The sequence below is a fragment of the Sapajus apella genome, unplaced genomic scaffold (assembly GCF_009761245.1).
Source record: "Sapajus apella isolate SASKATOON/1434 unplaced genomic scaffold, GSC_monkey_1.0 scaffold15, whole genome shotgun sequence".
Classification (NCBI taxonomy): Eukaryota; Metazoa; Chordata; class Mammalia; order Primates; family Cebidae; genus Sapajus; species Sapajus apella.
Genome location: NW_022436955.1, coordinates 12457272 through 12482190, shown reverse-complemented (window position 1 = coordinate 12482190; position 24919 = coordinate 12457272). Strand labels below are relative to the sequence as shown.

The 24919-nt window shown below is 41.0% G+C and overlaps 1 protein-coding gene and 1 long non-coding RNA gene across 8 annotated transcripts in view; one reads left to right on the top strand and one right to left on the bottom strand.

Moving 5' to 3' along the window:
• TANGO6 (transport and golgi organization 6 homolog) overlaps positions 1–24919 on the bottom strand; it is a 253736-nt gene that overhangs the window by 193391 nt on the left and 35426 nt on the right. For all 7 annotated transcript variants that reach the window (XM_032284269.1, XM_032284271.1, XM_032284272.1 and 4 more), the window contains 3 exons: positions 24293–24455; positions 22140–22222; positions 1026–1138 (listed from right to left, as the gene is read on the bottom strand). In XM_032284269.1, the coding sequence (XP_032140160.1) occupies positions 1026–1138; positions 22140–22222; positions 24293–24455 (359 nt within the window). The remainder of the gene's footprint in view (positions 1–1025; positions 1139–22139; positions 22223–24292; positions 24456–24919) is intronic.
• LOC116555563 lies at positions 14153–14355 on the top strand. The gene is made up of 2 exons (XR_004270581.1): positions 14153–14257; positions 14291–14355. It is a non-coding gene; the product is annotated as an uncharacterized LOC116555563 (long non-coding RNA).

The following is a 24919-nucleotide window of genomic DNA, read 5'->3' as shown; positions in this document are numbered from 1 at the left end:
CATATTTAGTCTTCACAATAACTCTGTGAAGAAGGTACCATTATTGTATATCGGATTACATGCGGGGATCACCAAACACCAAAAATCATAATTCTTTAGGACTTGAGATAGGATAACTCTTACCTGGAGGAAGAAACAACATAAATTACTGTGAGAATGGAGCTTATACAAAATGAATCCTACTTAAATACTATGACAAAGGAGTATTTTCTGGGTGACTAAGAAATCCCTTCTTTCTAAACAACACACTGCATCACCAACACCAAATCCCAGGCTAAATTACAAAGTGCCACATTCAGATCTAGATTTCCCAACTTGTTTTCTAACTCCCCACAAGGTCATTATGATCCATCCCCTATTTCCTCCTTCCTAGACAAGTTATTGTAGCATTTCTCACTGATCAAAAAGTGGCATGTTTATACATGTAAACAGAGATTTTGTCTTTGAGATCCAGGACAGAGGCTGTGGAAAGTCATTCTAAAAACTGTATTCAATGCTCTGGGATCTGCAAAATTCTCTTTCTTTTCTAGATGAGCAAAATAGGAAGAGCCCAGTGATTTCCTGACTTTGAAAGAAAATGGTAATTTCAAAGTGGCAAAGTCTTTTTTTTTTTTTTTTTTTTTTTTTGAGACGGAGTTTCGCTCTTGTTACCCAGGCTGGAGTGCAATGGCGCAACCTCGGCTCACCGCAACCTCCGCCTCCTGGGTTCAGGCAATTCTCCTGCCTCAGCCTCCTGAGTAGCTGGGATTACAGGCACGTGCCACCATGCCCAGCTAATTTTTTGTAGTTTTAGTAGAGACGGGGTTTCACCATGTTGACCAGGATGGTCTCGATCTCTTGACCTCGCGATCCCCCCGCCTCGGCCTCCCAAAGTGCTGGGATTACAGGCGTGAGCCACCGCGCCCGGCCTGTGGCAAAGTCTTATATTCAAAATAAGAACAAAAACAACATGCAAAAAAGGCGTCACAATTTATAAACAAATAAGATTCTATTTATAAACAAATAACGGTCTCTTGATTGTTTACCTTATGTGAGATACACTCTGCTTAGTAAAACAGTAGAGAAGAAAAAGCACTCCTAGAACTGGAAGCAGAGAATCCATCAAAACTGTTAAAGGTTCATTCCCAATCACGTACACCTAGGGAAAAGGAAATGGTGAAGAATAATTCCATGACTGCCTGGCCAGAGCAAAGAGAATCACATACCAGACACCTAGCAGGGCTCAGTGTCTTTCTTTTCGAGAGGGGGTTTCACTCTTGTTACCCAGGCTGGAGTGCAATGGTGTGATCTCGGCTCACTGCAACCTCTGCCTCCCAGGTTCAAGCAATTTTCCTGCCTCAGCCTCCCAAGTAGCTGGAATTACAGGCATGTGCCATCACGCCCAGCTAATTTTTGTATTTTAACTAAAGACGAGGTTTCACCATGTTGGCCAGGCTGGTCTCGAACTCCTCCCACCTCAGCCTCCCAAAGTGCTGGGATTACAGGTGTGAGCCACCATGCCTGGCCAGGACTGTGTCTTAAGCAATATCTCACCCTAATCACACTATTTTAGTTCCAAGGATATGCTCAGATATGGCAATGAAACCATTTGAGTTTGGTAGACAGGCTGAAACAAGAGAGGGAACTGGAGCAGCAGTGTTTCGTGTGTGCAGTCTCTAGAACTGCCTAGAATGGGTCAACTAACCCATTTTCTGACCTCTTCCTTTCCTACTTTTGACTATGTCTGAGTTTCCTAATCTGACTATTGTTTAACTATTTGATAACTGTCCTTCTGCTGAAGGCCCTGCTATTAGGAACAAGTAATTACTACCAAAGGGAAAAACTTAAAACTAGATTTGAAAAATCAAACAAAACCAAACCCAAAACATTTCTTACTCCAGATTCATCACTTTTAAGATGTGACCAACACATGGATATGTCCTATTCTCCCTAATTCTACAAATGTTCAAAGAAATTATACTGTAGGGCTGGGCACAATGGCTCATGTCTGTAATCCCAGCATTTTTGTAAGTCATGGAGGGAGGATTGTTTGAGGCCAGGAGTTCAAGCCCAGCTGTGCAACAGAGCAAGACCCCATCCCTACAAAAAAAATTTAAAAATTAGCCAGGTGTGGTAGCGCACGCCTACAGTCCCAACTACTTGGGACTGTACTTGGGAGGCTGAGGCAGGAAGATCATTTGAGCCCAGGAATTCAAAGCTGCAATAAGCTGTGATTATGCTACTGCCCTCCAGCCTAGGTGGCAGAGCAAGACCCTGTCTCTTAAAAAAAAAAGAAAAGTGGCTGGGCACGGTGGCTGACGCCTGTAATTCCAGCACATTGGGAGGCCAAGGTGGGTGGATCACCTAAGGTTGGGAGATCGAGACCAGCCTGACCGACATGGAGAAACCCCAACTCTACAAAAAAAAAAAAAAAAAAAAGAAAGAAAAAACGAGTAATTGCACTGTTCACCTAGATCTTAACTGTGTAGACACAGTTAAGTGTGTGAGATGTTGACTACGAAAAGAATTTAAAAAAAAAAAGATAAGTGTGTGAGGATGGTGACTTTTTTTTTTTTTAAATAGAGATTTGGTTCACAGCCAAAGATGGTGACTTTTATTAACAATCATAATGTTGCATATTTTAGTTGTACCTTTCAATAAGGCCAGCACAAATGCACTCAATTCAACAAACTTTTACTGAACACTCACTGAGTTTAAAGTACAGTTCTAGGTATGGTAGTAAATATAAAAATCAGTAAGGGTCTTTATCTTCATATTGCTTGTAATTTATGGGAAGACTAAAACAAGTAAACATATTATTTTTATTATTATTTGAGATGTGGTCTCTCTCAACCAGGCTAGAATGTAGTGGTGAAATCATAGCTCACCGCAGCCTCGATCTCTAAGCTCAAGTGATAGTCCCACCTCAGCTTCCTGGATAGCTGGGACCAAAGGCACACAGCACCATGCACAACTAGTTTTTTGTATTTTTAGTAGAGATGGGGTTTTGCCATGTTGCCTGGGCTGGTCTCAAACTCCTGGGCTCAAGCAATCCTCCTGCCTCATCCTCCCACAGTGCTGGAATTACAAGCACCAGCCACTGCACCCAGCCAAGTAAACCAATAATAATGATAAAGCAGATAATTGAAAGTATCTTAAGAAGTGCAAAAACATTATTCAAAACTCCAATTAAACACAATAGAATTTCAAAATGTAATTCTGTTATAATAAATTAATTACAACCTGATAGAATGGACAGTGACAATGGTAAAAAAAGAAAGAAAAGGAGCTGACAATGATTATGCTCATGGTATATGTTCCAGGACCTACGATAGGTTTTTATCTTCCAAGTACTATGCTAGACTCTTTAAAGAGTTAGCTTGTTAAAATTATAACAGTCTCACAAAGTCAGAATTAACAGCCCTATTTTGAGGGTGAAGGGAGCCCAGTGAGATGGCTCACACCTGTAATCCTAGTACTTAGCGAGGCCAAGGAGGGAGGAGCACTTGAGCCCAGGAGTTTGAGAACAGCCTGGGCAACATGGTGAGACCCCATCTCTATAAAAAACAAATAAAATAAAAGGTGAGGGAAGGGAAGCTTAAAGAGGCCCTTATTTATAGAAAGAGTATTGAAATAGGAATCAATGTTGTTCATAAGAAACTAAAGATCATGGAGGCACTTTCATGAGCTGGAAAAAAAATCTCTGTGTTTTCCCAACGAATCCTGTCTCTTTAAAATCAGTCCTAATTTTTCACATCACTTAAGCCCCCTGACTCCTCTCTGGAGTCTGTTAGCCAAGGAGCCAGCTTCCTGTGCATGATCTAATCTCCATAAGCCCAACTAAATGAAGCGCTGTGTACAGCAGCGTTCAGAAGTCATGCGCAGGCCCAGTGATGATATCACCAATTACAAGAGGCAAAAGAAGAGATCCCCCAGATAACGTAAGGACCTATTGTTAGGCTTTGGATCCTGTGTTCTCAGAGGTAATCTCTGTGGAGCCATCCTTCCTTACCAGGATTTTTTGTACACACACACACACACACACACAAATAAACCCCAAAACAACAACAAAAAAACAAAAAACAAATGGAGTTAAGTCTTCATTATTTACTGGCTTGATAGGGCCAAAGCACCCCAAACTTTAACATGAACTCAATTGAGCACACTCCTCAGGGGTAAGTGTTATTGCTGATAAACTCCTCTAATTTGGCCAGACGCTGTGCCCCATGCCCATAATCCCAGCACTTTGGGAGGCCAAGGTGGGTGGATCACCTGAGGTCGGGAGTTTGACACCAGCCTGACCAACATGGTGACACCCTGTCTCTACTAAAAAAACAAAGTTAGCTGAGCGTGGTGGCACATATCTGTGATCCGAGCTACTTGGGAGGCTGAGGCAGGAGAATTGCTTGAACCCAGGAGGTGGAAGTTGCAGTGAGCAGAGATCACACCATTGTGCTCCAGCCTGGGCAACAAGAATGAAACACTGTTTAAAAAAAAAAAAAAATTCCGCTTATTTTTTCTTTGCTTCTTCCTTACACTTTTCTGTATCTTCTTACAAGGAACAAGTACGACTTTTATATTTGGAAAATAACGTATAGCTATTTATACATATATATTACTTATTTTTTAAAAAAGGTTCAACAAATATGTACTGAGTGCCATTTTTGTGCTACCACACTTGCAGTTCTGCAGATATGGTGCTGAACAACGTATCTGCTTCAAGGAGCTAACGTTCTAATTGGAAAGACAGGCAAGAAACAACTATATAATACCAGGTAGTGACAAGTGCTAGGAAGAAAGTAAAGCAGGTTATATGGATAATGATGAGGGGAAGAGAATGCAGAAAGAAAGAAAAATTAAGAATAACCCTTACTGGCTGGGCGCAGCGGCTCACGTCTGTAATCCCAGAACTTTGGGAGGCAAGCGGTCAGGACTTTGAGACCAGCCTGGCGAACATGGTGAAACCCCATCTCTACTAAAAACACAAAAATTAGCCGGGCATGGTGGTACACGCCTGTAATCCCAGCTACTCAGGATGCTGAGGCAGCACAATCACTTGAACCCAGGAGGCAGAGGTTGTAGTGAGCCAAGATCACACCATGGCATTCCAGTCTGGGCAACAGAGCAAGAAGCTGTCCCAAAAAAAGAGAATAACCCTTATCAATTTACCAACTAGTATCTATCAAGTTCACAGATAGAAACAGAGAAATAGGACTTTTTTTTTTTTTTTTTTTTTTTTTTTTTTAGTGAAGACTTAGAATTATGGTTTCCTTTTGGTTCAATCTGATAAATAAATGTTTTCTATGTATCTTGTTTTTTTTGAGATGGAGTCTCACTCTGTCACCCAGGCTGGAGTGCAGGTGGCATGATCTCAGCTCGCTCACTGCAACCTCAGCCTCTCAAGTAGCTGGGACTACAGGCATGTGCCACCATGCCTGGCTAATTTTAGTAGAGACGAAGTTTCATCATGTTGGCCAGGCTGCTACAGTATCTTAAAGAATGTCAATGGCCTTTCCTTGATATATACACAATTGTCACCTTCTTTCCAACACTAATAGTAAATTTCCTCTGTACTGAGCTAAAATCTAACTCCCTTTAAGCTTCCCTGATGGAAGTACATGTATCATTTACAAGTTTTGGGCTGGGTGCCATGGCTCATGCCTAAAATCCCAGCACTTTGAGGCTGAAGTGGGAAGATCACTTGTGCCCAGGAGTTCAAGACCAGCCTGGGCAACATAGCAAGACCCTCATTTTTACAAAAAGCAAAAATTAGCTGGCCAAGGTGGTGCACGCCTATACTCCCAGCTACTCAGGAGGCTGAGGCAAGAGGATCTCTTGAGCCCAGGAGTTCAAGGCTGCAGTGAGCCATTGCACTCTAGCCCAAGCAACAGAGCAAGATTCTGCCTCTAAAAAATTAATTAAAATAAAAAATAAAAGTTTTGGGCTGAGCATAGTGGCTCATATCTGTAACCCCACCACTTAGGGGGGCTGAGGAGGGAGGATCACTTGAGTACCAGAGTTTGAGACCAGCCTGACCAACATGATGAAACCCTATCTCTACTAAAAATACAAAAATTAGCCCATGTGGTGAGGTGGGCCTATAATTCCAGGTACTCAAGAGGCTAAGGCAGGAGAATCAATGCTTGCACCCAGGAGGTGGAGCTTGCAGTGAGCCGAGATCACAGCTACTGCACTCCAGCCTGGGTGACAGAATGAGACACTGTCTCAAAAATAAATAAGTAAAATAAAAATTACATAAAAAGTTTTAGACTAGCCATCTGAAAATAAAAATCAATAATCAAAATCAGTTTCACAAAACTGTATAATTGACATTTAAAAATAATAAAAATATCTAATTTTTAATTTTATCTGCCTTAAGCACTGCTATGCATCCTAATGACCAGACTGATTTTGGAGATGAAAGATATGCAATGGCGCTTATTAAACTGACCCAGCTCAAATTCTACCTCCTCCATCAGCCTATCATATATTTACTCTTCCACTGTTCATTCACTCATTCATTGTTTTTTGTATTATTTCTACTTAACAACCTATGATAAAAATGCTCCTAAGAAGCGTATCACTGAAAGTTTCCTTTCATTTTTTTTTGAGGTGGCATCTCACTCTCTCGCCAGGCTGGAGTGCAATGGCGCAATCTTAGCTCACTGCAACCTCGCCTCCTAGGTTTAAGCGATTCTCCCGCCTCATCCTCCCGAGTAGCTAGGAGCACAGGCATGCGCCACCACACTGAGCTGATTTTTTGTATTTTTAGTAGAGATGGGGTTTCATCATGTTGGCCAGGATGGCCTCTATCTCTTGATCTGCCTGCCTCAGGCTCCCAAAGTATTGGGATTACAGGCGTGAGCCACTGTGCCTGGCAAAAGTTTCCTTTTTTAACAGTATAACAGCAGAGTATGTCTCACATAGAGTTATTTATAAATATTTCCACTGCCTTCAAGGAACTCCTAGTCAGGTAGACAGAGTTACAGTAGTGTGTGCGCCATAGCTAAGATCATCCTACCACTTATTGCAGAGCAGCCCTCTAAGCTTAGATGAAGGATCTAAGTGGACTTCTCTGAGTCTGCTTCCTTTCGTGTAAAATGAGGTTGGATGAATGGAGCTGTAAGACCACTTTTGTATCTCATCTATGATTCTCTGACTTGACTGCAAGTTTGCTCATATCCTTCACTCCTTTTGGCACCTCAATCATTAAGAAGTGAGACTCGTTGAAAACAACCACCCCTCCAAAAAAAAAAAAAAAAAAAAAAAAAATCCAAAACAACTGAAGCTTTAACATGACCAGATGTAACAAGTTTCTAACCCTTCCTCATATGCTTTCTGTTATGCTATCAGTCCTGAAGTTGGCCCTTTAGGAGTGAAATCGTGTTCAGCTGAAAGGTTTTCTGGTTACTCTAGGTATTTCTACAACTAGGGATCCCCAAACAAAATACCAAGATATGGGAAAGCTGAAGCAGTGAAGGGGGAGACTCTGAAGGTAGCTTTTCAATTGTGTGGTATGATAAAAGCCTCTGTAGGGGTAAGTGAAAGGATGATTGGAAGAAAGGCTGAACCCGGCCAGGCGCAGTGGCTCATGCCTGTAATCCCCACACTTTGGGAGGCCGCCTCAGGTAAGGGGTTCAAGACCAGCCTGGCCAACATGGTGAAACTCCGTCTCTACTAAAAATACAAAAACTTAGCAGGGTGTGGTTGGTGGCGCATCCTCCTGGTGGAGCCTCCCAGCTACTCCGGAGGCTCAGGCAGGAGAATCCCTTGAACCTGGAAGGCAGAGGTTGGAGTGAGCTAGGATCATGCCACTATACTCCAGCCTGGGCGACAGAGAGACTTCGTCTCAAAAAAAACAAAAAAACAAAAAACAAAACAAAAAAGGTTGAACCTCCACTTACCTGTGGCTTTTCAAATATAACATATAGGAAGAGCTGAAGGGCAAAGTCAGAGGCCAATGTGGATCAATGAAAACAGATTAGACAAGGATACAGACTGGTACCAACAACCCCAGTGGCAGCCTGGGGATTTCCACATTCCTTTCTGACTGCACCTCAGCTTTCTTTTGCAAATCCAGCCAGCTAAAATATGAGGTGTCTGCGGTTAAGCCTTACAATCCTTCATCTAAGCTTAGAGGGCTGCTCTGCAATAAGGGGTAGGATGATCTTAGCTATGGCCCACACACTGCTGTAACTCTGTCTACCTGACTAGGAGTTCCTTGAAGGCAGCAGTTGGCTCTTAATCACTTCTGTATTTGTAAGCGTCTGGCAAAGTGTCTGGCTTTCATTAAATACTTAATAAATGTTTTGTGACTTGAATCAAAGAATAAATGAGCAAAGTGGGCTGCTGTTTATTTTCTCAAAAGCTCTATTTTTGTGGGGAAGTTACAATGCCCTATGCATTTCCTTTTTCTTTCTCTTCCTCCCATCCTTCCTTTCTCCCTTCGTCCCTTGCTCCCTCCTTTCCTTCTTCTTTCCCTCTTTCCTTTCCCTCCCTCCCTCCCCCTTTCCATTCCTTTTCCTCCCTCCTCCCCGCTTGCCTTTCCCATTCCCTTCTCCCTCCCTTCCTCCCTTTTTTTTTTTTTTTTTTTTTTTTTTTGAGACGGAGTTTCGCTCTTGTTACCCAGGCTGGAGTGCAATGGCGCTATCTCGGCTCACCGCAACCTCCGCCTCCTGGGTTCAGGCAATTCTCCTGCCTCAGCCTCCTGAGTAGCTGGGATTACAGGCACGCGCCACCATGCCCAGCTAATTTTTTGTATTTTAAGTAGAGACAGGGTTTCACCATGTTGACCAGGATGGTCTCGATCTCTTGACCTCGTGATCCACCCGCCTCGGCCTCCCAAAGTGCTGAGATTACAGGCTTGAGCCACCGCACCCGGCCCTTCCTTCCTTTCTTAAACTGTAGCTAGAGGCGATTCCATCCGTGCTAACTAACAGAGCAGAATCAAAGAACTTCAGGCATGGAAGGGAGAGCAGACTGAGCAAAGCTGGACTTTACACTGGCTTGTACAGCATCTAACTTCAATATCTGGAGGATGGAATTTTTGAAGGATTAGCTAGAAATTTAAAAGAGAAAGAAGGAAAAAACTGGGTGGAATCAAAATGGTAAAAAACATTAAGAATAAACATGTGTTTCTATTTCAAAGCAAACAAAATAAAAAACACCCCCTCCCCTCCCAGGTAGAAGGGATTCTCCTACCTCAGTCTCTGAAGTAGCTGGGATCACCGGCGCCTGCAACCACACCCGGCTAATTTTTGTATTTTTAATAGAGATGAGGTTTCACCATGTTGGCCAAGCTGATCTTCAACTCCTGACCTAAAGTGATCCATCCACCCACCTCAGCCTCCCAAAAATCTTTGTGTTTTTTTTTTCCCCCCTAAGATGGAGTCTTGCTCTGTTGCTCAGGCTGGAGTGCACTGGTCAATCTCAGCTCCCTGCAACCTCTGCCTCCCAGGTTCAAGTAATTCTCCTGCCTCAGCCTCCCGAGTAGCTGGGATTAGAAACACCTGCCACCATTCCTGGCTTTTTTTTTTTTTTTTTTTTCTTTTTTTTGGTAGTAGAGACAGGGTTTTGCCATGCTGGCCAGGCTGTTCTTGAACTCCTGACCTCAGGTGATTCACCTGCCTTGGCCTCCCAAAGTGCTCGGGTTATAGGCGTGAGCCACTGCACCCGGCCTAATTTTTGTATTTTCAGTAGAGATAGGGTTTCACCCTATTGGTCAGGCTGGTCTTGAACTCCTGACCGCAAGTGATCCACCAACCTTGGCCTCCCAAAGTGCTGGGATTACAGGCGTGAGCCACTGCACCCGGCCACGTGCTCCATTTCTCATTTCATAAACTTTCATAACACTGCTAAGCATATCCCTTAGAGATGACTGTAGAGTAGTTGAAAGAGCACAGAGAAGTCAGTAGTCAGGAAACTTGGGTGTGAATTTTGTCTCTGTCACCTTTGTGACTGCCCCAAATTACGTATTAAATGAGTGAATATGGATAAGATATTTAAATCTCTCTTAGTCTCCATTTTCTCATTTATAATGTAGGCATCAAGCTTTTGGCATAAGGACCAATTAAGATAATTTATGTTAAATGATTTTGTGAAATACATACTCCATACAAATGTTAGATTTCTTCCTGAATGTTTTATATTTTTGATGCTATTGTGAATGGAAATATTTTCTTAACTTATGGGCTTATCTTTTACAGGGATATACATGTGTGGGAATACAAACATGACGGGCCTATTCGGAATCAAGCTGACTGAATCCTAACACTGAAATTCAGTACAGGCTGGAACTTGATTTTACACCTCCTAAAGATTAAACTAGTCAAATACAGCCTTCTAAAACATTACAGTGATCTTTTTGATAGTAGTGTTCCAGAACTTCTAATGCACTTGCTGAGTGTAATTAAGACTTGTGAGAGGAAAAAGAACAAGGCAAGTTACCTAATATAGCAAGTATTTTGCACTGTGCATGCTTTCAGAACATATTGCATAAGATCGTCTTTTTAAAAAACAAGTTTCCCTGAACCAAAAGAGAACTGACAGTTTTTTGAGCACTTATGTGCTACAATATGCCATGAACCCACCAAGTTACCTTATTTCATCCCTACAACTTAAGTGTTAAATGAGTTACCTAAAGTCAGATGGACAGTCAACTTTGGAGCCGGATTCCAACCTAGGTCTGGCTGGCTCAAAGGTGCTAAACCATACCACAGAGTCTGAACCAAAGCACTTAGAAAAGCTAACATTTGCAATTCCCACAACCTTGAAGGATACTTCTTTTGCTCTTTTGCTTGTAATTCAAGGTCACAGTTCAATTACACATGGACACTTCCAGAAAGAATGATTGCCAGTGGAGGAACCAAGGTTAGATGGAGACTAACTTTTCACTAAAAAGTTTTTTGTCCTTCCTAAATTTGTACCATGTGCAAACATGATCTTTTCTAAACACAGAAAAGGAGAGTGAAAGAGAAGGAAAGCTTGGTCCCTGGACCTGCTGCCACTCCCCTGCTGTATGATTTGGAACAAATCACTTCACAAAATCTTTTGGATTTTATTTTCTTTACTACAAAATGAGGGGTTAATTTGTCAAAACTCATAGACTACACAACTCCAAAAGTGAACCCCAATGTAAACTATGGACTTGGGATGATACCAAAGCATTAATGTGGGTTCATCAATTGTAAGAAATGTACCAGGCTGTCTGGAGACAGATATATGGGAACTCCCTATACTTTCCACTTAATTTTTCTGTAAACCTAAAACTGCTCTTAAAAAATAAAGTCTATTGGCCAGGCGTGGTGGCTCATACCTGTAGTCCCAACATTTCTGGAGGCTGAGGTAGATCACTTGAGATCAGGAGTTCAAGACCAACCCGGCCAACATGGTGAAGACCTGCCTCTACTAAAAATACAAAAATTAGCTGGACGTGGTGGCACATGCCTGTAATCCCCGCTGTAATTCCAGCTACTCAGAGGCTGAGGCAGGAGAATCACTTGAACCCAGGAGGCAGAGGTTGCAATAAGCTGAGATCGTACTACTGCACTCCAGCCTGAGCGACACAGCAAAACTCCGTCTCAAAAAATAATAATAATAAAGTCTATTTAGAAAGTGAGAGGTTATACTAAATTATTTCTGAAGTTCCTTCCAGTTCTAAGATTCTATTATTCTAATTTACTCTGCAAATCTAATTAAAAATTCAGAAAGAGGAGTCAAATACCCAATCTGACAGAATAACTGTAATTAGAAATTCATTAAGATTAGATGGAGAAAAGACTCGGATAATTAAAGTCAAGATTCCCTGAATCTGGAAACAGAGAGATAAAATGGAAATGAGAATGTAGGAAATAAACTAATTAAGTGCCTCCTAGTCTTTCCTACCCTAACATTTCTTCTGCTTTTAGGAAGAGTGTCAGGCAAGTACTGTGAAGAATACTAAAAGGAAACATTTTCCCCATTTCAGAATCTCGCCAGTCCTCTTAAGAGCAAAAAATGTCCAAATAAGGAATTGTAACTCTCTTATATTGTCCTACCTAGAACCGATCTCTGTGCAATCTAGGCCTCCCTTCACCTCTAGGCAAAGAAATACCCTTTTAATCCTTCTCATACAAGGGAGGACAAATGAATTTAAGCATTCTAGGGATCAGGCCCCAGGCATTCAGAGCAGAAGGAGAGAATGGGGAACCACCGGACTAAAATGTTTTGAGCTGCATATCCCCTTTATGTCTTAGATAATTTTACCAGATATAAGGTACATATATAGAAGTGAGAGCCATTTATGCACATAAAGTACAGGTGGCTATGCCAAGTTTTCAATTCAATTCAGCACCTATGTATGCAACTACATGCGGGGAACCTTCCATCTGGCCCTCCAGAGGTATCAGAACCACCTGCTCTACTCCCTGCTGGAGTGAAGGATGCAAGAGTAAAAAGGCCTCCCCCATAACTATTCCCACCATACAATTTTCATTCAGAGTTGAGGCCACCATGCCAGGCTAATTTTTTTGTATTTTTAATAGAGATGAGGTTTCACCATGTTGGCCAGGCTGGTCTTGAACACCTGACCTCAGGTGATCTGTCAGCCTCGGCCTCCCAAAGTGCTGGGATTACAGGCTTGAGCCACCGTGCCCGACCCTAGGAGGAACTATTTCTAATATGCAATCCCTGCCTTTTTTAAACAAAGTATACTGAACATACCAGCCCCAACAAACTTTGCTTTTCAAATTTTTATGCCCTTTTTGAGTAGTTTTTTGGTGTTCTTTTTTGTTTCTCTCTGCTGGCATTCTCTTATCATTGTGCCTTATTTAGTCTAACTTCTATTTTTTAACTTCAAATTCTGCTATGATCAGAAAAATCAGATAAGCTCCAGTCTGATCAGCATAGTGTATAAAGGTGACACGGGCTGCTCTGCAGCTAGCGCACAGCCTCTGGGGTGGCCACTGACTGGGTGGGTGGTAGCAATGATGGACCTGACAGGAGCTGTCAAGGTGAAAATGCCAAGTGAGGTACCAAGATAAAACAGACCCACACTCCAAAGGAAGACACCAGACTCAGATGAGAACAGATTGGGGATTATAAAAACTGCTCTTCCAGAAAGAGGGGAGAGAAGGATCAAAAGTATGGAAGGGCTGAGCATGGTGGCTCATGCCTGTAATCACAGCACTTTGGGAGGCCGAGGCAGGCAGATCACCTGAGGTCAGGAGTTGGAGACCAGCCCGGGCAATACAGCAAAACCCCACCTCTACTAAAAATACAAAAACTACCCAGGTGTGGTAGCTGGCGCCTGTAATCCCAGCTTCTTGGGAGGCTGAGGCAAGGAATCACTTGAACCTGGGAGGAAGAGTTTGCAGTGAACTGAGATGGTACCACTGCACTCCAGCCTGGGTGACAGAGCAAGACTCCATCTCAAAAAATATAAAATAAGTATGGGTGGGACACGGTGGCTCACACCTGTAATCCCAGCACTTTGGGAGGCCGGAGCGGGTAGATCACCTGAGGTCAGGAGTTTGAGACCAGCCTGGCCAAGATGGTGAAACCCCGTCTCTATTAAAAGATACAAAAAATGACCTGGGCGTGGTGGCGGGTGCCTGTAATCCCAGCTACTGGGGAGGCTGAGGCAGGAGAATCGCTTGAACCTGGGAGGTGGAGGTTGTAGTGAGCCGAGATCGCGTCATTGCACTCCAGCCTAGGCAACAAGAGCAAAACTGTTTCCAAAAAAAAAAAAAAAAAAGTATGGAGAGACAGATCAGTGAGGAGGATTTCTCTGAAGTGACCTGTTTAAGCCAGAAGCCCATCCCTCAACTCACCAATAATGAAAAGACAATAACCCAACTTAAAAATAGACATAAATTAGCTGGGTGTGGTAGCACCTGCCTGTAATCCAAGTTACATGAGAGGCTGAGGTAGTAGAATCGCTTGTACCTGGGAGGCAGAGGTTGTTGCAGTGAGCTGAGATCGCACCACTGCATTCTGACCTGGGAGACAGAGCAAGACTCCATCTCAGAAAAAAAAAAAAAAATGGACAAAGGGTCTTAATAGACATTTCTTCAAAGACACGAAAATAGCCAATAAGCACTTGAAAAGCTGTTCAATATCATTAGCCATTAGGAAACATAAATCAAAAGGACAATGAGATACTACTTTATTCCCACTAGGAGGACTATAATAAAAAAGGCAAGACAGGTAACACGTTTTGGTCAGATGTAGAGAAAATGGAGCTCTCATATATTGCTGGTGGGAATGTAGATGGTGTAGCTGCTTCAGAAAAGTTTGGCAGGTCCTCAAAAGGTTAAACATACAGTTACGACAGGTCCTCAAAAGGTTAAACATACAGTTACGACATGATCCAGCATTCCACTCCAAGGTGTATGTAGGCAAAAGAAATGATAACGTAGGTTCACACAAAAACTAATCGTGTACACCAATGTTTATAGGAGCATTATTCATAAAAGTCAAATGGTGAAAATGACCCAAATATCCATCAATGGATAAATGGATAAGTAAAATGTGGTATATCCATATAACGGCATAGTTTTTAGCAATAAAAAGGACTGAAGTACTGCTTCATACTGCAATACAAATGAACCTTAAAAATATCATGTTCCAGTGCAGTGGTATTTACAATTAATTAATCACAACCAGTTACAGATTTCGTTGATCCTTTTCTACTCTTATTGCTTCATCTGACTAGACTTGAAAGAAGCCAATCACAAAAGACCATAAATTTTATGATTTCATTGATAAGAAATGTCCAGAATAGGCAAATCTATAGAGACAGAAAATAGATTAGTGGTTGCCTAAGGCTATGAGCAGAGTGGGAGAATGGAGAATGACAGCTAATGGATATGGGTTTCTTTTTAACGGGAACAAAAATGTTCTAAAATTAGACTGAAAATGGTTGCAAAACTCTATGAACATACTAAAAAACACAGCTGTACACTTGAAATGAGTGGACTGTATGCTACATGAATTTTTATCTTAATAAATCTGTTAAAAAGAATAAAGAGAGAGAGAGAGAGAGAGAGAGCGCACGAGCTGGAAATGTTCCCAAATGCTTGTCTAAAATTAAACACTCTCTTGCTATCCTCCATGTTTCCTAGTGAGCTGCTGGATCAATATACCCATCCACAATATTTTCCTTATTTCCTGCCTTTGAGCTGTACCCTATAATTTAGTATTAGCAGAAAGTTAATAGAGACAACACATCCTTTGTTGTTAAATTTTACCCAGTGTTTACCATTTTCCTCCAACATACACATTTCCTGTTTTTCCACTGCAGCTGGGCTGCCAAAACCTTGCAGAGAGAATAATTACCCCTCCACCCCTATTGGTTTCACGACAGTCCCAATTCTTGGTGCATAATCAAGTGTCTACAGAAAACTAATGGTTTGCTTGCCTCTCCAGGAGGCTTTAAATTCACCAAACTGTTGACCAAACTATGCAGGTTTCCTCCCTCCTTTTTGGAGACCAAGGAGAGGAGAAATGGCAGGATTCATCATTTCCAGATCTCTCTGTTTTTTTAGAGGATAACTCCCTTGCTAGAAAGAAATTATCTATTTGCTTTTTTTTCCTCCCTCTAAGTTTACTGACTTCCAAGGCATACTATTAGGGGTTTGCACCAAAATTTAGTCACAATTAGTCTTACCCCCTATCCTGCCAGTACTTTCAAGTCTTTCCAACACTTCAAACCCAACCACCTAGCAGTTTTTCATCATGCTATTTCTTGGAGGGGACATAGTCTTTCTGAAAGTTAGTGGGCCACTGTTCTCTAATTTAGAACATCATCCTTCTAGACTGCACTAATAATTTCTTACCTCTCCATAATGTGAAAAGTCTTTGCCTACTAATATTCAGAACAGGATAGAAGATCCCTCTTTTCAGGAGTCTATTCATGAGGTATTAAAAAATAAAAACAGCATGATATTCACATAGTCACCATGTCATCTTTTAATCTCTGAGGAATTTGATTCCATATTTGTGTGCCAGGTCAACCCTTAAATGGTAGACTCCATTTTTAAAAACAGTGAAATTAAATAAAAAGGGTAGTAAACATTACACTTTAGAAATAAAGTCAGTGAGGTCGGGCACAGCAGCTCACACCTGTAATCCCAGCAGTTCGGCAGGCCAAGGCAGGCAGATCGCATGAGTTCAGGAGTTTGAGACCAGCCTGGCAAACATAGTGAAACCCTGTCCCTCCTAAAAATATAAAAATTAGCTGGGCGTGGTGGTAGGTGCCTGTAATCCCAGAAAATTGGGAGGCTGAAGCAGGAGAGCTGCTTGAACCTAAGAGGTGGAGGTTGTAGTGCGCCAAGATCATTCCACCACTGCACTCCAGCCTGGGCAACAGAGGGACTCTCTCTCAAAAATAATAATAATTAATAAAAATGAAGCGAGTGCTGTGGAGAATGAGTTTGCATTTCCTACCTATGAATCTATTAATATCATGCAGAAAGCTTAAAACAAAACAAAAGCATCTGCCTTCTTATCTGAAAGAATGTGTTTCACTTTATACCCTCATATACTGCTGATGGGAATGTAAAATGGTGCGGTCACATTGGACAACAGTCTAGAAGTGCCTCAAACAGTTAAACATGGAGTTACTACGTAATCCAGCAATTCTATTCCTAGGTATATACCCAAGAGAAATGAAAACATAAATATACACAATAATTTATACATGAATGTCCATAGCAGCATTATTCATAATAGCCAAAATGTTATTGTGGCTATTACAGAAGCAACCTAAATGTCGATTCACTGATTAATAGATAAATAAAATGAGACATGTTAATACAAGACATTACCATTTGGCAATGAAAAGAAATTAAGTATGGTGCCATGTTATAATATGCTAAGTGAAAGAAGCCAATTACAAAAAAAAAAAAACATATTCTACAATTCCATTTATATGAAACATACAGAATAGGCAAATCTTGAGAGAGAGAATATAGATTAATGGTTGCCTATGTATAGGGGATGGGTGATTGGTGGTGGAGAGATTTGGGAGTGATGGCTAAGTGGTGAAGGGGTTTCTTTTTGTTTTTATTTTTTGTGAGATGGAGTTTCATTCTTGTCACCCAGGCTGGAGAATAGTGGTGTGATCTCGGCTCACTGCAACCTCCGCTTCCCACGTCCAGGTGATTCTCCTGCCTCAGCCTCCCCAGGAGCTGGGATAACAGGCATGCGCCAACACGTCCAGCTAATTTTTGTATTTTTAGTAGAGACAGGATTTCGTCATGTTGGCCAGGCTGGTCTCGAACTCCCAACTTCAGGTGATCCTCCTGCTTTGGCCTCCCAAAGTGCTGGGATTACAGGCGTGAGCCACTGTGTCTGGCTGGGGTTTTCTTTTTTGGGAATGAAAAGTCCTAAAGTTGATCGTAATGATAGTTGTACAAATCTATGACTATACATAAAAGCCATTGATCTATACCCTTTATTTTTATTATTTTTTGAGAGAGAAGAGACTCTCTGTCACCCCACTGGAGTAGAGTGGTGTGATCTTGACTGACTGCAACCTCTGCCTCCTGGGTTCAAGTGATTTTCCTGCTTTGGCCTCCTGAGTAGCTGAGATTACAGGCATGTGCCACCATGCCTGGCTAATTCTTGTATTTTTAGTAGAGACAGGGTTTCACCATGTTGGTCTGGCTGGTTTTGAACCCCTGACCTCCTGATCTGCCCATGTTGGCCTCCCAAAGTGCTAGTATTATAGGTGTAAGCCACCGCACCCGGCCTCAATAAAGTAATTTTTTAAAATTTCCATTTAAATTTCCATCAAGGGATGAACAGATAAACAAAATGTGAACTATTCATACAATGAAATAGTATTTAGCAATAAAGGCAGCAAGAAACTGGTATTTCCAACAACATGGATGAGACTTAAAAATACTATGGTGTTTTTAAGTGGCTCATGTCTGTAATCCCAACACTTTGGGAGGCTGAGACATGTGGATCATGAGGTCAGGAGTTTGAGACTAACCTGGCCAATATGGCAAAAACCCCCTCTACTAAAAATACAATATAATTAGCTAGGTATGGTGGCATGCGCCTGTAATCCCAGCTACTCAGGAGGCTGAGGCATAAGAATCACTCGAACCCAGGAGGTGGAGGTTGCAGTGAGCCGAGATTGTGCCATTGTACTCCAGCCTGGGTGACAGAGCAAGACTTCTTCTCAATAACAACAACAACAACAACAACAACAAAACACTATTCTAAGTGACTGAAGCCAGACACAAAAGAACACATATTGCATAATTCCCTTATATGAAGTATCCACAAAAAGGCAAATCCATAGAGGTAGAGAATGGATTAATGGTTGCCTGGAGCTAGAGGTAGGATAGGGAGCAATTACAAATGGCACAAGGGATCTTTTGATGAAGGAAATGTTCTAAAATTATATATTGGTGATGGTTTCACAAATCTGTAAATTTACTAAAATTCACTGAACTATATATTTAATATAAATGATTTTACGATATTTAAAGTATACTTCAATGAACCAGTTTATTGGAAAAAAAAAAACAAAAAAAAAAAAACAAAAAAAAAAAACAAGACTTGGCGTGGTGGCCCACACATGTAATCCCAGCACTTTGGAAGGCCGAGGCGGGCAGATCACAAGATCAGGAGATTGAGACCATCCCGGCTAACACAATGAAATCCCATCTCTACTAAAAATACCAAAAATTAGCTGGGCATGGTGGCACGTGCCTATAGTCCCAGCTGCTCAGGAGGCTGAGGCAGGAGAAGGGCTTGAACCCAGGAGGCAGAGGTTGCAGTGAGTTGAGATCGTGCCACTGCACTCCAGCCTGGGCGACAGAGTGAGATTCCGTCTCAAAAAAAAAAAAAAACAAAAAACCGACTTAACTCTAGAAATGTTTAAAGAAGCAAATAACCCAGTTTTGAAAATCGGCAAATACTTGAATCAGTAATTTACAGAAGAAAAAATATGAACCAACCAAAAACACAAAAATTATGTTCAACCTCACCAGTAATAATAGAAATTCTAATTAAAATCAAAATGTACCCAAGAGAAATTTGGTGGAAATTCCCTGGAAACAACTCAAATGTCTGTCAATAAAAGAACAAGCAAGTGGGCCGGGCGCGGTGGCTCAAGCCTGTAATCCCAGCACTTTGGGAGGCCGAGACGGGTGGATCATGAGGTCAAGAGATCGAGACCATCCTGGTCAACATGGTGAAACCCCGTCTCTACTAAAAATACAAAAAATTAGCTGGGCATGGTGGCGCGTGCCTGTAGTCCCAGCTGCTCAGGAGGCTGAGGCAGGAGAATTGCCTGAACCCAGGAGGCGGAGGTTGCGGTGAGCCGAGATCGCGCCATTGCACTCCAGCCTGGGTAACAAGAGCGAAACTCCGTCTCAAAAAAAAAAAAAGAACAAGCAAGTGGTAATACAGGCATACAATGGAATAAAATCTAGCAGTGAAAATGAATGAATTACAGTTATATGTATTATGATGCCATTCAGATAAAATTTAAAATCATTAGCCTGGGCAACATTGTGAGACTACATCTATACAAAAAAAATTTTAAAAATTAGCTGTGTGTGCCGATAATTCCAGCTACTTGGGAGGCTGAGGTAGGGAGATTGCTTTTTTTTGAGACGGAGTTTCGCTCTTGTTACCCAGGCTGGAGTGCAATGGCACGATCTCGGCTCATAGCAACCTCCGCCTCCTGGCTTCAGGCAATTCTCCTGCCTCAGCCTCCTGAGTAGCTGGGATTACAGGCACGCGCCACCAGGCCCAGCTGATTTTTTGTATTTTTAGTAGAGACAGGGGAAGATTGCTTGAGCCCAGGAGTTCAAGGCTACAGTGAGCCATGATTGCACCATGGCATTCCAGCCTCAGCAGCAGAGTAAGACCCCATCTCAAAAGTAGAATACAATAAGCCTGGTGTGGTGGCTCATGCCTATAATCTCAGCACTTTGGGAGGCCAAAGTGGGTGGATTATCTGAGGTCAGGAGTTCAAGGTCAGCCTGACCAGCACGGTGAAACCCCGTCTCTACTAAATATACAAAAATTAGATAGGCGTGTGGTGGATGCCTGTAATCCAAGCTACTTGGGAGGCTGAGGTAGGAGAATCGCTTGAATCCATGAGGCAGAGGTTGCAGTGAGCTGAAATCGTGCCACTGCACTCCAGCCTGGTTGACAGAGTGAGACTCCAACTCAAAAGAAAAATAAAACAGAATAAAATAATGTACAATACTACACTTAAGGATACTACATGAATAAATACAAATTCAAGATAGCGGTTCTCTTTGGGTGGGGAGGAAGGGAGATATGATCACGGATGTGTAGATAGAGGATTTCAATAGAATTGGTAATGATTAACTTCTTAAGTTGGGTGTTGGGTGCATGAGTGTTTTATTTTTCATAATTCTTTTGAATGTTTGAACCATTTCATAAAAAACTAAATTTTTGGGTTGGGTGCAATGGCTCATATCTGTAATCCCAGCACTTTGGGAAGCTAAGGTGGGAAGGTTGCTTGAGGCCAGAAGTTTGAGGCTACAGTGAGCTACTGTACTATTACTGTACTCCAGCCTAGGCAACAGAGCAAGACATTGTCTCAAGAAAACTTTTTAAAAACCTAACTAAAATTTAAAAATTTATTCAAACTTCTTTTTTTCTTTTTGAGATGGAGTCTCGCTCTGTCACCCAGGCTGGAGTACAGTTGCGATTCTCTGGCCTCAGCCTCCCAAATAGCTGGGATTATCACTATTTGGTTATTATGAATAATGCTACTACAAATTCACGTACAGGTTTTTGTGTGAAGGTGTTTTTATTTCCCTTGGGTATATACCTAGAAATGGAATTGCTGGGTCATACGATAACTCCATGTTTAACTTTTTGAAGAATTCTCAAACTATTTTCCAAAGCAACTGTACCTTTTATATGAAATATAATTTTAAAAGCTGTTTTCTAATGTACATGTTTTCAATAGTAAAATATTATTATAAATTTATTAAAATAAACCTTATTTATTTATTATTTTTATTTTTTATAGAGATCGGGTCTTACTATATTGGCCTGGCTGGTCTTGAACTTCTAACCTCAAGTAATCCTCCTGCCTTGGTCTCTCAAAGTGCTGGAATTAAAGGGCATAAGCCACCACACTGGGCCTAAAATAAACTTTAAAGAATATTTAGCCCAATTCTATGTAGCCATAATACAATAAACTTCATTTTTTCCCAAAAGCATATACCATATATATTTGTAAGACTGTGATAATAAAGAACATAAAATTTAGATTCTTAGTTTTCATTCATTTTTTTTTTCTCCCTATGAATGGGAAAGCAAGTTTTCATTCTTGTTATATATTTAGGTAGTCATCTACAGGAATCATTTCTTCAGACTTAATTCATTATGACAGTGATTACTATCAAAAGTTATAAAGTAAATTCAATTGTCATATACTTTTAGGAAGGCTACATTATTGAAAACACTCCTGTTAATTTCTTTTCCTTTATTTGGAGACAGAGTCTCGCTCTATGCCCCAGGCTGGAGTGCAGTGACATGGTATTAGCTCACTGCAGCCACCGCCTACCAGGTAAAAGCAGGGAGCTTTTACCTCAGCCTCCCAAGTAGCTGGGATTACAGGCACACACCACCACGCCCAGCTAATTTTTGTATTTTTTAGTAGAGACAGAGTTTCACCATGTTGGCCAGGCTGGTCTTGAACTCCTGGCCTCAGGTGATCAGCCCTCCTTGGCCTCCCAAAGTGCTGGGATTACAGGTGTGAGCCACCATGGCCGGCCCCATGTCAATTTCTTCAAAAGACATGCTTAGAGAATCTAAACTGTTTCAACATTTAGAATAAATGATGTAATTAACAGGGTTTCAAAAATATATCAGTTTTTTCACTTAAAAAGGTCAGTTTCTTGTTTTCAAAGTGAAAAGATTCTGACAGCCTGGAGCTTTAGATTAGTCATTCCAATGCTTTAAGGCAAAATTATTTTAAAAGACTGGGAGCAGTGGCTCACATCTATAATCCCAGCATTTTGAGAGGCTGAGGCGGGAAGATTACTTGAGGCCAGGAGTTCAAGACCAGACTGGGCAATGTGGCGAGACTCCCATCTCTACAAAAAAAGAAAAAGTTTAAACAATTTTAAAATAAGAAATAAATAAAAACATTAGTTATTCAGATTACCAACCTTAAACACATCCTCAATGCATCTACAAAGTTCTTCTTCTGTCACCAAAATAGTTCCTGGTACCCTGTAACTCTCTGGAATCTCTAGAGAAAAAAACATAAAATTACCCATATTTAGTGCCTCACTGAATAGAACATACTAAACCTAAAGAAGAAAGTTTTACTAGAAAGATGGCTCAGTGAGTAATAGCTAAGATCAGAAAACTGACATAATTACCATTGAACAATATACAATTCATACACATTTCATGGAATCTACGATGCCACTGATTATAAACATGTGTTGTTATTTTATTTAAAAATTTATTTAAAAACCAACATTGCCAATTAACCTATACCACATTATTACTTAGAATTTTCATTTTAAACTTATTGAATGAAAAATTGGGGATTGGATGAAATAAAAATGGCAGAGTTAACAGTTAATATCCAGGTGTTAGGTACATAGGAGTTCATTATATATTCTCTATAAGCATGTATTTGGAAATGTTCCTTCAAAAAGTTTTTTTTTGTTGTTGTTGTTGTTTGTTTTTTTTTTTTTTTTTTTGAGACAGAGTTTCATTCTGTTGCCAGGCGCTAGGCAAGAGTGCAGTGGCACAATCTCGGCTCACTGCAACCTCCGACTCCCGGTTTCAAGCAATTCTCCTGCCTCAGCCTCCCGAGTAGCTGGGACTACAGGCGCACGCCACGGCGCCCAGCTAATTTTTGTATTTTTAGTAGAGACAGGGTTTCACCATGTTGGCCAGGATGGTCTCGATCTCTTGACCTCGTGATCCGCCCGCCTCGGCCTTCCAAAGTGCTGGGATTACAGGCTTGAGCCACCGCGCCCGGCCGGCCTTCAAAAAGTTTTAAAATAGTTTTATTTTATTTATTTATTTGAGACAGGGTCTTGCTCTGTCACCCAGGCTCTGGAGTGGAACTGTGTGATTATGGCTCACTGCAGCCTCAACCTCCTGGGCTCAAGTGATCCTCCCACTTCAGCTTCCCAAGTAGCTGGGAATACAGGCATGCACCACCATGCCCGGCTAATTTTTAAAATTTTTTCTAAAGATAGGGTCTCATTATGTTACCCAGCCTGGTCTCAAACTTCTGGGCTCAAGCGATCCTCCCGCCTCAGCAATCCCACCACTTTGGGAGGCTGAGGCAGGAAGATTGCTTGAATCCAGGAGTTTCAGACCACGCTGGACAACATAGGAAGACCCTGTCTCTATAAAAAATAAAAATTATGCTGTAACAGACTACCTGAGACTGGATAAAATAAATAAATAAATAAATATTAAAATTAAAAAAATGTTTTATAAGTATTATAAGAAGTCTATTTATTTAGACACAGTTTTATTATAGATTATTATTATTTTGAGCAAAGGTCTCACTCTGTTGCCCAGGCTGAAGTACAGAGGCATGATTATGGCTCATTGCAGCCTCAACCTCCAGGCTCAAGCAATCCTCCCACCTCAGCCTCCCAAATAGCTGGGGTTACAGGTGCTTGCCACCATGCCTGGCTAATTTTTATATTGTTTTTTGGTAAAGATGGGGTTTTGCCATGTTGCCCAGGCTGGTCTTGAACTCCTGATATCAAGGAATCTGCCTGCCTAAGCCTCCCAAAGTGCTGAGATTATAAGCATAAGCCACTGCACCCAGCCACGATTCTTGATTGAATTCTGGATTTTGAAAAAAAAGTAGCTATAAAAGAAATTATTGAAATAATTAGAGAAGTTTGAATGGAATTTGTATATTAGATCACAGCATATTGTATCAGTGTTAAATTTCCTGAGTGCGATAATTGTATTGCGGTTATGCAGGAGACTGACATTTTTCTTTGGAGATGCATACTAAAGTATTTAGGGAAGAAGTGCTGTGATCTCTGCAACTAAATCTCAAATGCTTCAGAAAAAAATACGTTTATATGTGTAGAAAGAGAAAGATAAAACAAATGTGGCCAAAATGTAAATAGTTATTCAGTCTAGGTGATCTGTATATGGGTAGTTCAATATATAATTTTGAAACTTATAAGTGAATTTCTGAAAATAGAAAGTCAAGGGGAGGGGAAGAAAAACTAAAGACACTGAAATAATACAAATTTAAATCATTTAAACATAAAATACTGAAGAAGGTCCTTCAGAGACACACCCACCACCACACTTCCTCCTTTACCTGCTGTGTTCAAACATCGATGAAGAGGAGCTAACACTGGCTGGAGCAAATACTTTGCTGCCAATTGTGGGCGTTCTCTTGACAAAGTTATAAAGGTAGTGGTGGCAACTCTCTGAAATTGTCGTGCTGTCAATTTATCTTGAAAGTGAAATAAATCCAGAACCTACAAAAAAACTATAAGAAGTAAATACCAGTTCTTTGCATGGAATATGACATTAACTAAAAAGAAAAAGCAGGAATTTCTTTAAGCCAAAAAATAAACTTACTTCAATAACACTGATTCAACAGAATTGTTTTCTTAGTTTAACATACCCAGTAACAAAGGTATCAGAGCTGAACAGGAGGTGTTTTTATTTTTAATTAAAAAAATTTTTTTGCCCTCCCCTCATACTTGCAGTATTTTTATTAAAAAATTTTATCAAATTTATAAAATACGGGCTCATTTTAGGCATACTCTTAGGGAGTATTAAAACTCCTGCATTTTTCTTTTTTTTTTTTTTTTTTTTTTATGCAAAGATTTGGTATTTATTTCCAGGACTTGGAGTAAAGGGTACATAATAGGCTGACGACGACCCTCCCCAGACACACCCACCACCACACTTCCTCCTTTACCTGCTGTGTTCAAAC